Source organism: Adiantum capillus-veneris, chromosome 2 (assembly GCF_014529385.1).
Source record: "Adiantum capillus-veneris isolate H3 chromosome 2, ASM1452938v2, whole genome shotgun sequence".
Taxonomy (NCBI): domain Eukaryota; kingdom Viridiplantae; phylum Streptophyta; class Polypodiopsida; order Polypodiales; family Pteridaceae; genus Adiantum; species Adiantum capillus-veneris.
The window spans coordinates 173,908,523-173,922,436 of record NC_140932.1 but is presented as its reverse complement, the minus strand read 5'-3'; the positions used below and the strand labels follow the sequence as shown (position 1 = coordinate 173,922,436).

Here is a 13,914-nt window from a genome sequence, read left to right as displayed (position 1 = left end):
AGCCATGGATACACAAAGCCAAGCTAAACCACCTTGCATACATAACATCCTGCTTGACTTACCACCCAAAACAGGACAAAACAACAACATTACATAGGCTAATAAGGGAGCCACCCTCCAAAAAAAAAACCCGAACAAAAGAGCACTGACCAAACAGAGAAGAAAGCAAGCCAGTAGGGCGGGGCCCAAAGTCCCCATCACCACCAGAAGCCCTCGAGGTGGCACCGTAGCGATGCCGTTGCCACAAGCAAACCCCCAAGGACCACCACGTAGAGCCAACAAGAGTAGGAACTTCCAAGACATCAACCAGAAGAGACATATCTTCGAAGCGAGGAGCATCAAAACCGAAGTCCATCACCAATTTAACTTCCATAGGCTCTTGAGGGGAGCCAAACCCTTGAAGGTAAGACCTTTCGTGCTACAAAGGACATAACTTCTTCCACAAGCTGCACCTCCCTGAAGGACCATCAAACTTGAGAATCACTTCTTCCAAAAGGCAAAGCCGTTAATAAACACACTATTATACAAATGACAAGAATGCACATAACAGAGTGAGATGAATCAGAATAAATACAAGGGAAATTTACCAAAATACCCCTCTAATTTGTGGAAATTCCAAAAATACCCCTCAAATTCCAAAAATTCCCAAAATACCCCCGATAATTTGTCCCTCAAATTTTCCAAAATTCCCAAAGATTAAAAATATTGTACCCTTCATAAGAAGACTTATTGTCTATCAATACAAGATACTAAAACTAGAGTTTGAGTAGGTTATGTAGGCTTTGGAGATGAATTGCTTCGTTATTTTTGGATATAATTGCCCTTTTTTGCGAGGTAATTTGTGACAAATTACATGCTAAGCACTCAAAAACGGATCTTGACTGTCAGAAAAGAATAAAGGAATGATAAGCTTGAATAATTCAACCAAAATAGATACAAGGAATTTTTGAAATTTGAGGGGTATTTTGAGAATTTCCACAAATTAGAGGGGTATTTTGGTAATTTTCCCTAAATACAACCTAGACATGCTGATCTCTATTGCATTTGGTTTGATGTCTAACTTCCTCAGCACTAAAGGGCACGGGCATTAAATGAAGCTCGGGAGGTGGGATCGACGGCTGAGAAGCCCGGGCACGAATCTCAAGGAGATTTGAGGGCTCAAAAAAATGAGGCATGGGGTGTTGCGTGCGGGTTTGAACCCTAGTGGGTGCCGGGCAAGGCGCATGACTTATCCAACCCCCCTATGCGCATACGTTGACCACAATGGGCAACAAATGCATGATAAATAAACGTCGACAGGGTGTGCCCATGTCCAAGTTTACTTTTCGACGTCCTAGTTTACTTCTGGGCATCTTACGGCCCTGCGCGCCTTTGCTTTTGTGCCCGAGCTTCTCAGCCGTAGATCCCACCTCTTTAGCTTCCTTTAATGCCCCGTGCCCTTTAGTGCTGAGGGTCTAACTTGGTGCCGGTTTAGTACCTCGTGCAGAGTGTGAGTGGCCGCACGACAATAAGTGCAGATGTATGTTACTTCGTGGCAGCGCGAAAGAATTGCCAGCTAGTGCGATGGCGACGAAGGGTTTTACTGTGATTGCGAGGCGCTTGCCTCGACTCTGCTCGTTGTTCCGCCCACCACTCTCTTCCCCTCTTCCGCCTCATTTGATTGGAGGCCCTCACTGCCCATTTGCCAATGCGAGCTCTACCTATTGTCTCCACCTGCAGGTACTTCACTGTCTCCACAGAAATTTCCGAGGTATGATCGAAGTTTTTGTCTCTTTTGAGATACAAAATCTTGACAGGATGCTCTTTCCACCTTTGGATGCCATCGCCATTTCAGCACGAGCTCTTCCTCGCAGGTAGTCTGCCATGCATTGGATATCTGGCAAATATATGTGGTCATCTAGCAACAGGATAATGGCTATATGTATGCATTGCTAGGATAAAGAGGTGAAACCCCCTGCAGCTAGCTCCAACGAGGGTCAAAACACACTTTCAATCAGGAATATCTTGATTAACTTCGCAAAAGCTCCCATTGTGCCTATGTTTCTTGGAGTTACCGGTGCAATTCCTTTCCTCGCACTAACGCCACCCTTCCCTTACTGGCTTCCCTTGCCAGTAAGTTCTTACATGCTTAAAGCTTGTTAGTTGTTAGTTATTGTGTATTTGTGCACATGTGCGTATGTCGTGCTGCTTGTAATCCTTGCTGTGGTTAAGCCATGCTTTTAGCAGTCTCGTAATTTTTTTTGATGCAAATCTTTCTTGTGAAGGGATTTTTCAGGAGGTTCTAGCGGCTAACCCTATAGAAGCTCAGACACTTTATGGCGGAGTTATTCTTTCGTTTTTGGGCGCCCCACACTGGGGCCTTGCCATGGTGGGCATTCAGGGTAAATATCATCGAATTCTTCTCATGAGTTGTAATTTTTATTTTGTTGTACCTAGCCTTATGCTCTGCGAATCTTTGATCTCATTGTTAGGCATATATGTTAAGCACCTTTTTTTGATTGGCTATGTTTTGATTATATATATTCATTGTAGCGCTCTAATGTAGGCCTTTTTCTCCTATAGTTAGGCACTAGATCTCTGTATTGATAGCTGCCTAATTGCATGGTAAAGCCTCTTTGCATGGTTGTGCTATCTCTCTTGGTTCTCAATGGGAGTGGGTGGGCGACCCTCTTTGAGTTGTTGCAAGGCTATGGCTACATCTGTACGTAAGTGGTACACTTCTTTATTGATGGCTGCCTAAGTGCATGGTAGAGCCTCTTTACATAGTCATGCCATCTCTCTTGGTCCTCATTGGGAGTGGGTGGGCGACACTCTTTGAGCTGTCGCAAGGCTATGGCTTCGTCTTTACATAAGTGGTACAACTCTAGTTGGTGAGCTCTCCCTTTTTACAACGGGTGAGGGTCCACATCTCCTTGCATGCCTGACACTCTGTGATCTTTCCCAATGTATGCTGTCATGCCATCTCTCTTGGTCCTCATTGGGAGTGGGTGGGCGACGCTCTTTGAGCTGTCGCAAGGCTATGGCTTCGTCTTTACATAAGTGGTACAACTCTAGTTGGTGAGCTCTCCCTTTTTACAACGGGTGAGGGTCCACATCTCCTTGCATGCCTGACACTCTGTGATCTTTCCCAATGTATGCTGTGTACAAAGCAGAGTGTGAGTTGTTTTTGCACTCATCATCATACCATGTACTCCGAGGCATGGTCCTAGAGGGTTAGGTGTTTCCTCTCTGTGGTGAGGAAGCTGCCAATAGTTGATGTGTGCAAGATAGATGAGAGCTGAAGGGTCCATTTGGTAGATGCATATATTAACATCCAAGTGAGGCCAAATCTTCCCATACCGTACGATAAATACCTTGCGGGTATTCAATATTTTACGTGCTGGTTGTTATTTATACACACACACACACAAACACATACATGTATCTAGGGTTGTGTACATATGATGTATACATGCATGTACATATGTGTACACTATAAATATGCATGCATGTATGTATACATGCATTTACATGTATGCAAGCATGCATAAATAGACATGTACGGCTATTTGTATCCAATACCTAATGAATTATTCTTATTGGTAGTGATTACCCATATTGCACAAATATTTTAATGTTTTTTTGTACCGTACTTATTGTACCTGTGTGAGGCCAAACTTGACCAGGGGATAGATCGGATACATCTTTTCTGAGTACATTCCACTTTGGGTGAAAAGGAAAATAAAAGTAATTATAGCTCTTACAATGGGGATTAAACTTATGTAAATGTAAAGTAGTTAAGCACATAACAAGAAGCTGGATTCACTCCTCGGGGAGGGAGGTACAAAATTCCTTGACGATTGCCTTTCCTTCCCTCCATAGTACTGAGTGTCACTCGTAGCTCTTCCTTGCTTCTTTAACTTTTTAGTTGATGTGGAGTAAGCTCATCTGCTAGCCAAACCCTTGTTCCTTGGAGGGGCTGTGTGCTTTATAACTGCTATTTTATTTGCCATGTCAATTTATAGCATTCTTGCTTGTGTGCCTTTAGGACCTTAGGTATTATACCAACGGTTGCCCCAAATCCACAAACAATACCACTTTGGTCAATCGTTACTTAATTATGTTTGGCTCGAGGATGTAGTTATTTTCTAGTTGGCATCCCCAAAGCCGTGTTGACACCCTCTTCATATTCCTTTGTAAGCCATCCTGAAGTGAAGACGTGTTTGCATTTCAACCATTTTGTAGGTGCTTCCCTACGCATCAGTAGGGTAGACCACCATGGCTGGGCGTTACCCTTTAGATAAGACACCACCCTTTGTATTTTGGAGTGTTCTGAGAAACGGCCTCCTGAAAAGATGATGAACTTCTTTATGAATGCAAGGGCTTGATGGGTGTCCTTGCAGCGTGAAAACGCATCAAATTTGAGTGCTTGCCCATTCTCCTTGAAATCTTTGGTCTTCTTGTCCTTTTTCTCTAGATGATCAAAGTGATTGAGCTGGTGCAATCGTTCCCATACATTGGCTCATAAGAGTCAGAACGAGGCCTCGTCGGAATTGTCAGAATGCTTGCTGTGTTCTTGAGACTTTTTGTGGGATTTTCTTTTCTTGGTTTTCTTGTTCTTCTGAGTCTTTCTCCGCTTCCAGTGTTTCTTGTCCTCCTCGTTGGAGTGTGAGAAAGAGGAACTCTTTGTCAAATGATGAAGACAATGATTTGGGATCATCCTCAAAGCGTACTCGCTTCTTGGATTTGGTTGCTTCCTCAAAAGTAGACTTCCGACCCAAATAGCCGGGATAGTCTGTTGAACTACTCTTCTTCCAAGAAGTCTTCGTAGTCGTCATCAGATTACTGACCTTATGCTATCCCATCCAGAGCATTTTTACAGTGCATAGACCTATTTTCCCTATTTTTGACATTTTTCACTTATTATTTTAAGTGACTTTTATTGGGAACTAGGTAGAGCAATTTTGCTAAGATAATATAAATGCAAACCAGAGTTGGCACTTTTTGGCAGAAGAGGCAGCGGGAGCATTGCTCAACAGGCCAATTCTCAGCAAGAACAAGAACCCCCATAGCATAGCGTTTTCCACAAGCCAACTCCAGCGTTTTTCAGCCCTGATCTTTGGCGTTTTTCAGCAAGAGGAACTCAATGATTTCAGCCTTGCAGTAGGCGATTCCGCATCAGCAATACAGCCAGCAGATCTCCCCATCAAGCTGGCGTTTTCAGTTCTTGAAGCCTGGCGTTTTTCAGCCCTGCTGCCACAGCGAAACCAGCCTCATGAACCTGCGTTTTTGGAACACCAACAACCAGCGTTTTATAGCAGCATGCCTAGCGTTTTTATGACAGCCTGGCTAGCGTTTTGGAATCAATGCAGGTCAGCGTTTTACAGGGCAGCAGAGTAGCGTTTGCACATGCAAATTCAGCGATTCCAGCAGCATGATCTCAGCGTTTTCTCAAGTAGCATGAACAGTAGCAGATCAGCCCGTCAACGTCGATAGTAGCAGATTCGCAAGCATTCCACAACATTCAGTTTTCAGCCATAGTCTTGTCCTCATCGTCACCACCGTCGGCCTCGACATAGCCCATTAGATTTGCATCAGCATCTTGTACCAGATTTTTAGATTGTGCAATCAATAGTAGACCACTCTCGCCATCGAGAGTGGGGCCCTTGGAGGAGGGTTTTACGACGTCTCTGGTGTCGTATTCTCTTCTCTCTCTATCTCTCAATCTCATTCACTTCCATTCACAGTGTCCATTTACTTTGTTTGTGTTCATTGCAATGTCTCACTAAAGGAACGGAAGGCTCTCCCTTTCGTAAGTAAAAGGAACCCTTGAGCACAGTTCGGAGCACTCATCTTGAGCAAAGTTCAACATTCACTTCCGTTGCACCTTACATTGGTATCGGAGCTTTGACAGTGTTCTGTATCACTCAAGGAAAGAACCACATGAATTTTTTTTGCTTGTTGCGGTGGCACGTAACCCAAGTCCTCTTGAGCGTGTCGATTCCTAATCGTGTTTTTGAAGAGTGACAGGAAACCCAAGAAAGAAGGGCTTGTCCAGCCTCCCCTTGTGTCTCTTTTCACTCATTGCGAGCGGACTGTGCACTTAGCGGTCGGCCAATCGACGTGAGGTGGGAAAAAGCAACCTTGGTATGAGCGCAAGGCCGTCAAGGGGTGCGCCCGTGGAAAAGAGCAGAACTCGGGTGAAGAGAAGATCCTTTTGTAACACAGATTGCAAGCGAAAGAAGAACCTCAAGAACCTCAAGAACTCAAGACCCCCAAGAACCCAAGAACCCAAGACCCACAAGAACCCAAGTTCCTCGTGAACTTAAGGACCCACGACTTCAATGTATGGCCATCACCCGAAGCGGAATGGATACCTTGCATGAAGGTGATGAGCATGAAGAAGGTGACAGAGAATTTTCCGCACTAGGAGGTTTTTCTGACCCTCCCTCTTCCCCATCTACGCCACGGTTTGCACCAAATCCTATGGAGGCTTTGGTCAAGTCGATGATGGACTTGATGGCACAACAAGCATTGCCTTGGAACGCGAGCGCGATGCATGCAAAGAAAGAGAAGCACAAAGAAAGGAGGCAACCGAAGAAAGACAAGTGGCCTTGGAGGTCGATCGTGAGGTTCAGAGAGACCTACGCACGCAAGAATTGGTTTGACAGGTTCTCGCCTCGAAGTCCGAGCTAGCTAAAGATTTTGGTAGTTCATCCAGTGGCGCAAGCCGAGATTCTGACTCAAACAACTCAGTCACAGAGAAGATCCAGTTTAGTTAGTATGATGGTAAGATGGATGCTACGGTTATTCATTCTTGGTTGCATCAATTTAATGCTTATTTTGCGATAACTAAGAAGACAGGAAATAGCAAGATTTTGACGGCAGCTATGTACCTTGCCGGTGATGTCATCAATTGGTACCACGCATGTCAAGAGGCATAGTTAGTCGCGCACCTAGAGGAAGCCGACAAATTCACGTCCGTTTTCTTCAATTGAGCCGATTTTCAAGACAAGCTCAAGGCGCGGTTTATGCCACCTCAGTATCTTGCACGATTAAAGGACGATCGGCGTTGTCTCAAGCAAAATGGTATGCCAGTTAGGTCTTTCTCTAATCGTGTTTTGCAGCTCGACACTCAATTACGCAAATGGGATGCGGAGCACAAGGAGGCATTCCTTTATGGATTGGACGAGTATAGTATGATGTCGAGGTGCTTGATCCAATCGATCTCAACAAGGCGGTAGCGATTGCTCTCGCACAGGAGATGAAGCACAACAAGGGAAAGCCTAAGGAAAACAATACATCCACAAGCACCTCTCATACCTCTCAGAACCCTCAGAACGGTAAGAATGGTAAGAACGGTAACTCTTCTAACCAATCTTCCAATAGTCTCTCAGAAAAGAACTCTCAAAGTGAATCTAAGGGTAAAGCTAACACAATTGCTAAACCTAAGCTCACTCCAGATGAAAAGGTAGCACAAGAAATTTTAGGAGGATACATCACGTCGGAAGAGCAAAGCACTTATTCTAAGGAAGGACGTTGTTTTCATTGTCACATTAAGGGTCACATAAAAAGAACATGTCCTAAGCTTGACTCTAATGAATCTAAAGAATCAACAGAACCCACTTACTCTGTCAATGCAATAAATGAGAACACGAGTGTGCCCCAAGTTGCTCATGACCCTCCCATTGATGAGTCTCTCATTAAATGTTATGGTCATATGACGGTGCAGCGTTTTATCATATTGTTTGACCCAGTCAGCATGCATGATGTGATTAGTCCTCTTGTTGAGAGAGCTCGCCTAGAGATTAGTCAGAAATCTCCTCTCGAGTTTTCTGGCTTCGCTCTCGGTATGGACTCTCTCATCACGAAAGAGTGCCTTGATGTGTTATTTACAGTTCAACAAGCTGCTTTCGGTAGATTTTTTTTTGTCTCTTCTCTCTCAGGATGTGATATGATTTTGGGCATTCAATGGTTTCGTGAGCATAACCCTCTCATTGATTGGGCGGAAAATACGTTCACTTTCAATGCCAAAAGTGACTCTCCCATTGTCATTCGTGGAGAGCAAGTTGTTCATTCTCCATCTCTCATTTCTAATGTGCAGCCGAAGATTGAAAGGATTTCAGGAGAAGGAGACTCTCTCAGTCTCTTCTTCTCCAAAGCATGACACACAGGATTTGCATGATGATCATGATGTGATTTCTCACAAGCATGATGATTTGTACAATCAAGACGTGATTTTTCACAAGAATGATGGCTTAGTTGATGCTTTTTCTAGCAACCTAACTTCGTTGCAGATTCGATCAATCACGAAGAATCGATCTTGGCTTTCGAGTCGAGGTGCACAACACCCCCCCCCCCAGGCAGATTCGATCAAGCACGACGAACCGATCTTGGCTCTCGAGCCTAGGTCCAAAGAACCCTTACAGGAAGTACTATGAGTTCGAATGAATCGTCAGCACGCAGTGATCGAGTGTTTCATTCGTGATCGTTTCCTGTATTTTAGTCAGCGTCTTTATGTGATCCCTTTTCCTAGGCATGACATATTGTACGTTGAGCACGTTTCACTCATGAATGAGCACGGATGTATGCGGATTGTTCATGAAAAGCTGAAAAGTATGCATTCAAGGAAGTCACATTCCCTCTGTCTTCCTTGGCACGACACAGTTGTAGAAAGAGCACAAGAAGAATTGAGCATCAAGCATCGGCATATCCATTATGATTTGCCACAATTGATTGATTTAGATCAGAAAGATGAGTTTGGATTCCATGTTTTGCATGTGTTTGATGAACGGGTTGGCCTTGTTTCATCTGCATTGCATGCACAGTCTTTTAGGAAGATTAAATTTTTTCCATCACTTTACATGGAATGGGTGTGTTCATGTTTTTGTGTTGGAAGTGGTTTCAGGAATTTTCAGCCATGGAGATTCTTGAAGAAGGAAGAAGCATGACTCTAGACGAAGTTGAAGCATTGAAGGAGCCACAACAGACTTTGTGTCGCTTTCGGCGCGGCCCAAAGAAGCAAGCGTTGCAGACCTTTATGAAGTTCAAGTACCGCCCAACCCACACATCAGAGTGGGCCGGCGAAGAGTCCTTTCCAAGATTCCGGATGCTATTGGCGATCTCCCTCGACCGCATACAGTTCGGTGCCAGTACCTCACTTTGAAAAGGAGGGGATGTCACGTGACACATCCAACCCTATGTGTCCGTGGTTAGCACTTTCTGGCAAAAGAGGCAGCAGGAGCATTGTTGAACAGACCAATTCTCAGCAAGAACAAGAACCCCCATAGCATAGCGTTTTCCACAAGCCAACTTCAGCGTTTTTCAGCCCTGATCTTTGGCGTTTTTCAGCAAGAGGAACTCAGTGATTTCAGCCCTGCATCAGCAATACAGCTTGCAGATCTCCCCATCAAGCTAGCGTTTTCAGTTCTTGAAGCCTAGCATTTTTCAGCGCTGCTGCCATAGCGAAACCAGCCTCATGAACCCGCGTTTTTGGAACACCAACAACCAACGTTTTATAGCAGCATGCCTAGCGTTTTTATGACAGCCTGGCTAGTGTTTTGGAACTAGTGCAGGTCAGCGTTTTACAGGGCAGCAGAGCAGCGTTTGCACATGCAAATTCAGTGTTTCCAGCAGCATGATCTCAGCGTTTTCTCACGTAGCAGGAAAAGTAGCAGATTAGCCCGTCAACGTCGACAGTAGTAGATTCGCAAGCATTCCATAGCATTCAGTTTTCAGCCATAGTCTCGTCCTCGTCGTCACCACCATCGGCCTCGACATAGCCCATTAGATTTGCATCAGCATCTTGTACCGGATTGTGCAATCAATAGTAGACCACTCTCGCCATCGAGAGTGGGGCCCTTGGAGGAGGGTTTTACAACGTCTTTGGTGTCGTATTCTCTTCTCTCTTTCTCTCAGTCTCATGCACTTCCATTCACAGTGTTCATTCACTTTGTTTGTGTCCATTGCACTCTCTCGCTAAAGGAACGGAAGGCTTTCACTTCCGTAAGGAAAAGGAACCCTTGAGCACAGTTCGGAGCACTCATCTTGAGCAAAGTTCAACATTCACTTCCGCTGCACCTTACACATCGAGATCTCACCTATCAGATTGAGTACACATAGAGACATGCAAAATGGCTTCTAAATGATTGGATAGAATTGGTCTTATATTTTTCTAAAAATTTAGCCCCGAATATGTTGTGCAAAAACATTATCATTACAAGATATTATGATGGTTTTCATTTTCCTTGCTTCTTAAATAGGCTGAAAGAAACTTTGAGAGATGTCTATTCTCAGTTGTTACTTTTTGTTGATAGAGCACAAATGCCCTTTTTTCTTTTGATTTTGACAGCATCTCCAGATCGCAAAATTTTCAACTATGCAAGCAATTCTGTGCGGTAAGTACCTCTTCAATAGGGCTCTTGATTTTTTGAGAAAAATGGTGTTTAAAGTTTCTTGCTCCACACAAAGGTCAATTTTATAGTTTTCTCTCTTTAAAGGTTTCCACTGTTTTGTCTCCTCTGTGCTGTATAACAGCTAGTGATTTTAAGACGTTCGGACTCCATATAGATCTAATTTTCTGTACATTAACAACTACAGTTTAAAAGGGAAATCCTTGGATTTTGATCGGAAGTTTTTGGATGGGCAATCTCTACATCAGGCCCCCTATTGCCTTGCTTCCTGTATAATTTCCATGACTAGCCTGGAATGACTCAACGCAGTGCCAGAGACCCTTTGGATAGATCCAGTCTTTTAACATAATTATGCGTGATCTATCACTTTTATTTAAAGATCTCAATTGACAATCTAATATTCAGTTTAGTGATCAAGGTGGTATTTAACGCATACCTTTTTCCGCTAAATAGTAGAATGGAATTATGACTAACATCTCAATGGTTATATAGAAAAGTGTCATTTGGGGTATCAAGGTGGTACATGTTTCTTGTCTTTTTTGCTAAAAGATAGTTTGGAATCGCGTAGTAAGCTACTTAAACGTCTCAGATTTGTAACATAAAAGTTCCGTTCAATTCTACACCCAATATTGCACATTGATGATGTTATCGGAGATGTGGTTTTACTCATTCATTATTGTGTACATTACTTCTTCTAGTATCATCCAGGTATATGTTCAAGAGGTATTGATGGCATTATATGTTACACAAGACACAGCCAGAGAATTATTGTGGAGTGTGCTCGTCAGGGGCTTTTGTGGGAGGGAGGCTGGAGCCGCCGATGGAAGCCGAGGGGCTGCTGCAAGGGAATTGACGTGGAGCTGAGGGGCTGCTGTCGTGACCCTGAGAGGGGGGAGAGAGGGGGAGGAGGCAGTGACGGCAAATCTTGTAAATTAATAGATTTAATTATCACGTTTGCCAGTATGTAAAAGCCATCATGGGATAGTATGATTCCGTCCTTTTTTATGTTTTTGAATCTTTATTTGTCTTTTTCAGTATGCTAATCATATTGCATTATCTTTTTAATTTAACTCTTTTGCTCAACCTTCCTCATTTTACGAAAGATTCACGCACACAGGTGCTAGAGATTTAGATGCTGTTAGTTTTCTCTGCAAAATTCTGCAGGGGCCTTTTTTGCTGCAAAGCAAAGTGTTTCGAAATAGTAATGCATTTAACATGTCTTTTGTTTTGCCTTTAAGGTATGTTTGGAGTGTTATTCCTCCATTGCTAGCATGGCCTGCTTTATTGATGACCACTGTGCCAAGGCTTCAGTTTCTTATCTGCTCATTTATTTTGGTAAGTCACCTTTGATATCTTCACTGGAAGAAATTGCACTTGAGCTTTTTAGCTAGAACAGCAGGGTCTTGTTTAGATGAAGTTTTGATATAAGAAGGGTTGGAGAATGGAGTTGTTGAAACTTTTCGCAATGAACATAAAAGTTTCTTATGTTGTAAGTAAGAGTTGTCACAAGTAGCCTCTTGCTTTGCTTTGACAAGGCCCTTTCATACATATACAGTTTTGCACCTGAGCTCCCCATATAGAATAATGGGGAGATTGTTTGGCTGATGTGACAGTAAGAGCCTGTTTTGAAATTTGACCAGTAAATGGAGGTCTATGATCTATCCTTCCTTTGACATGCTCCACGGTCCACCGATCATTGTTTGGTGCCACTTTCTGGCCATTTGCTACTAAACTTGGCAGCCCTAACTTAGAGCCTGTTTGTATAATGGGTACGCAAGCAATATGCTTGTTATCAGAAGAATGGATGATCATCTTTTTAAATACTTCGAAGGGCAATGAATTGGCATGAACTCGATTTTTCATGTATAAGTATCTTTGGGCTCTTACAATTTGTGCTGGATAGAATCGATAACATCCTCCAGTAGATGATGGATAACATCCTCGAGCAGCCATGGTAACATCCACCACGGACATCTCCACCCCTTCCAGGATAACATCCTGTATTAAACCATGGATTTCCCGGAAGAGGTGTAGGTGTCTGTGGTGGAGATCAGATGATAAAGGGGGTTGTCCTTGATTGGATGGAGGTGGTCGCTCTCCATAAGGCATATGCTTGAACATGTTTTGGAGGTTTTCCCGGCTAGATCTAGTGAGTGAGGGCTTCTTTGTGGCTATGCCCAGCCTTGTGAGGCTCTGCGAGTGTCTATGGCGTTGGGCATTGAGTTTGCATCCCCATATGGGGGGGTGGGGGGTGCTCCTATTTTGGCAGATTGTGCAAAGCGTTGTATGCCTCCCCCAAATCTGTCTTTTTGGATTGAGCGGGGGCTGATGGTGCTTTTTGTGCCTGATTGCCTTTACTGATTTTCATTCAGCCAGCGGCCGCCGAACCAATCAGTAGAATGGTAAGAACCACAACACCTTTTCTTCTCAATCTTCCACTACACCTAGAGCACAAAATTCTCCACCTAACAACGATAATAAAGGAAAGGCTAAAACTCAGGAAACCCTTTAGTTTACACCTGATAAAAATCTGCTCAAGGAATACTTGACTTGTTCTCCTTCGGCTTACCTTTGTTGTGCTTCATTTCCTATGCGAGAGCGATTGTGACGGCGTCATTGTAGTCCTTAGGGCTGAAAGCTTGCACATCGTATTTGATGTACTCGTCCAAACCAAAGAGAAAAGCCTCCTTGCGACCCTCATCCGACTTACGCAATTGAACACCAATGTGCAAAATCCTGTTAGAAAAAGACATAACGGGAGTAGTAGAGGGTATGTCCTGCAAGGGCTAATCCAACTGAGTAGTTGAAACTGCTGAGAAACAGGTTGTCGAGGTTGTGTTGTAGGTTGCTATATCCGCCAAAAAGTATGAGGAGTAGCATGTTGCCCTCTGTGGCACCCTAGGGTGGGGGATGCCGTGGCTCAAGTCGTGGAGGGTGGGTAGGGCAGCCTCTCACAATTTGTCCAAAAGCATGGCACCTCTCAACTTCTTTATCCTCTATAACAAGTAGCATGATTAACCCTTTTGCTTTGAACATCTGTTTCTAGATGATCAGTCGTATTGCTAAATGCTGTAAACGGGACCGCTCTGTAGGAAGATCTTGATGTCGAATTGTGTCGAGGGAATGTGTATCACTATGGGCGTGCACATGTATCCGTGGTGAGCTAGTCTTTGTAACCAATGAACCAGGTATAACCAGGCTTCATCTAGCAGCTAGGCGAGTAAGACAACGCAAAAGGTGGACCAGGAGAGATGGGAAGGAAAGAGTGACTGGAAACTGAGGGATCCGTTGTTGCCAATCAAACTCCTCAACGTTGAAGATCGGTGTCCACCACTCTAAAATCAACAACTGTGTCCCTGCGTGTTGCTAAATGCTTGAGCATATAGTTCTAAATGAATTATTGGAATTATAAGTGAGAGGGTTTTTCTTGCTTGAGACATCTGAGTACATATATTTCTAGTCGTTATTCAACGTGATGTCGGGAGCACTGTGAAGGGGGATACGTGAAGGGCCACCAAGAATG

General features: G+C 43.8%; 1 protein-coding gene across 1 annotated transcript in view; it reads left to right on the top strand.

Moving 5' to 3' along the window:
• The first annotated feature begins 1,458 nt into the window (after positions 1-1,458).
• LOC147464087 (uncharacterized) overlaps positions 1,459-13,914 on the top strand; it is a 39,521-nt gene continuing 27,065 nt past the window's right edge. Inside the window, exons 1-6 of the mRNA XM_086492728.1 lie at positions 1,459-1,719; positions 1,797-1,853; positions 1,936-2,112; positions 2,276-2,381; positions 10,331-10,376; positions 11,630-11,726. Coding sequence (XP_086348854.1) covers positions 1,522-1,719; positions 1,797-1,853; positions 1,936-2,112; positions 2,276-2,381; positions 10,331-10,376; positions 11,630-11,726 — 681 coding nt within the window. The 5' untranslated portion in view covers positions 1,459-1,521. The remainder of the gene's footprint in view (positions 1,720-1,796; positions 1,854-1,935; positions 2,113-2,275; positions 2,382-10,330; positions 10,377-11,629; positions 11,727-13,914) is intronic.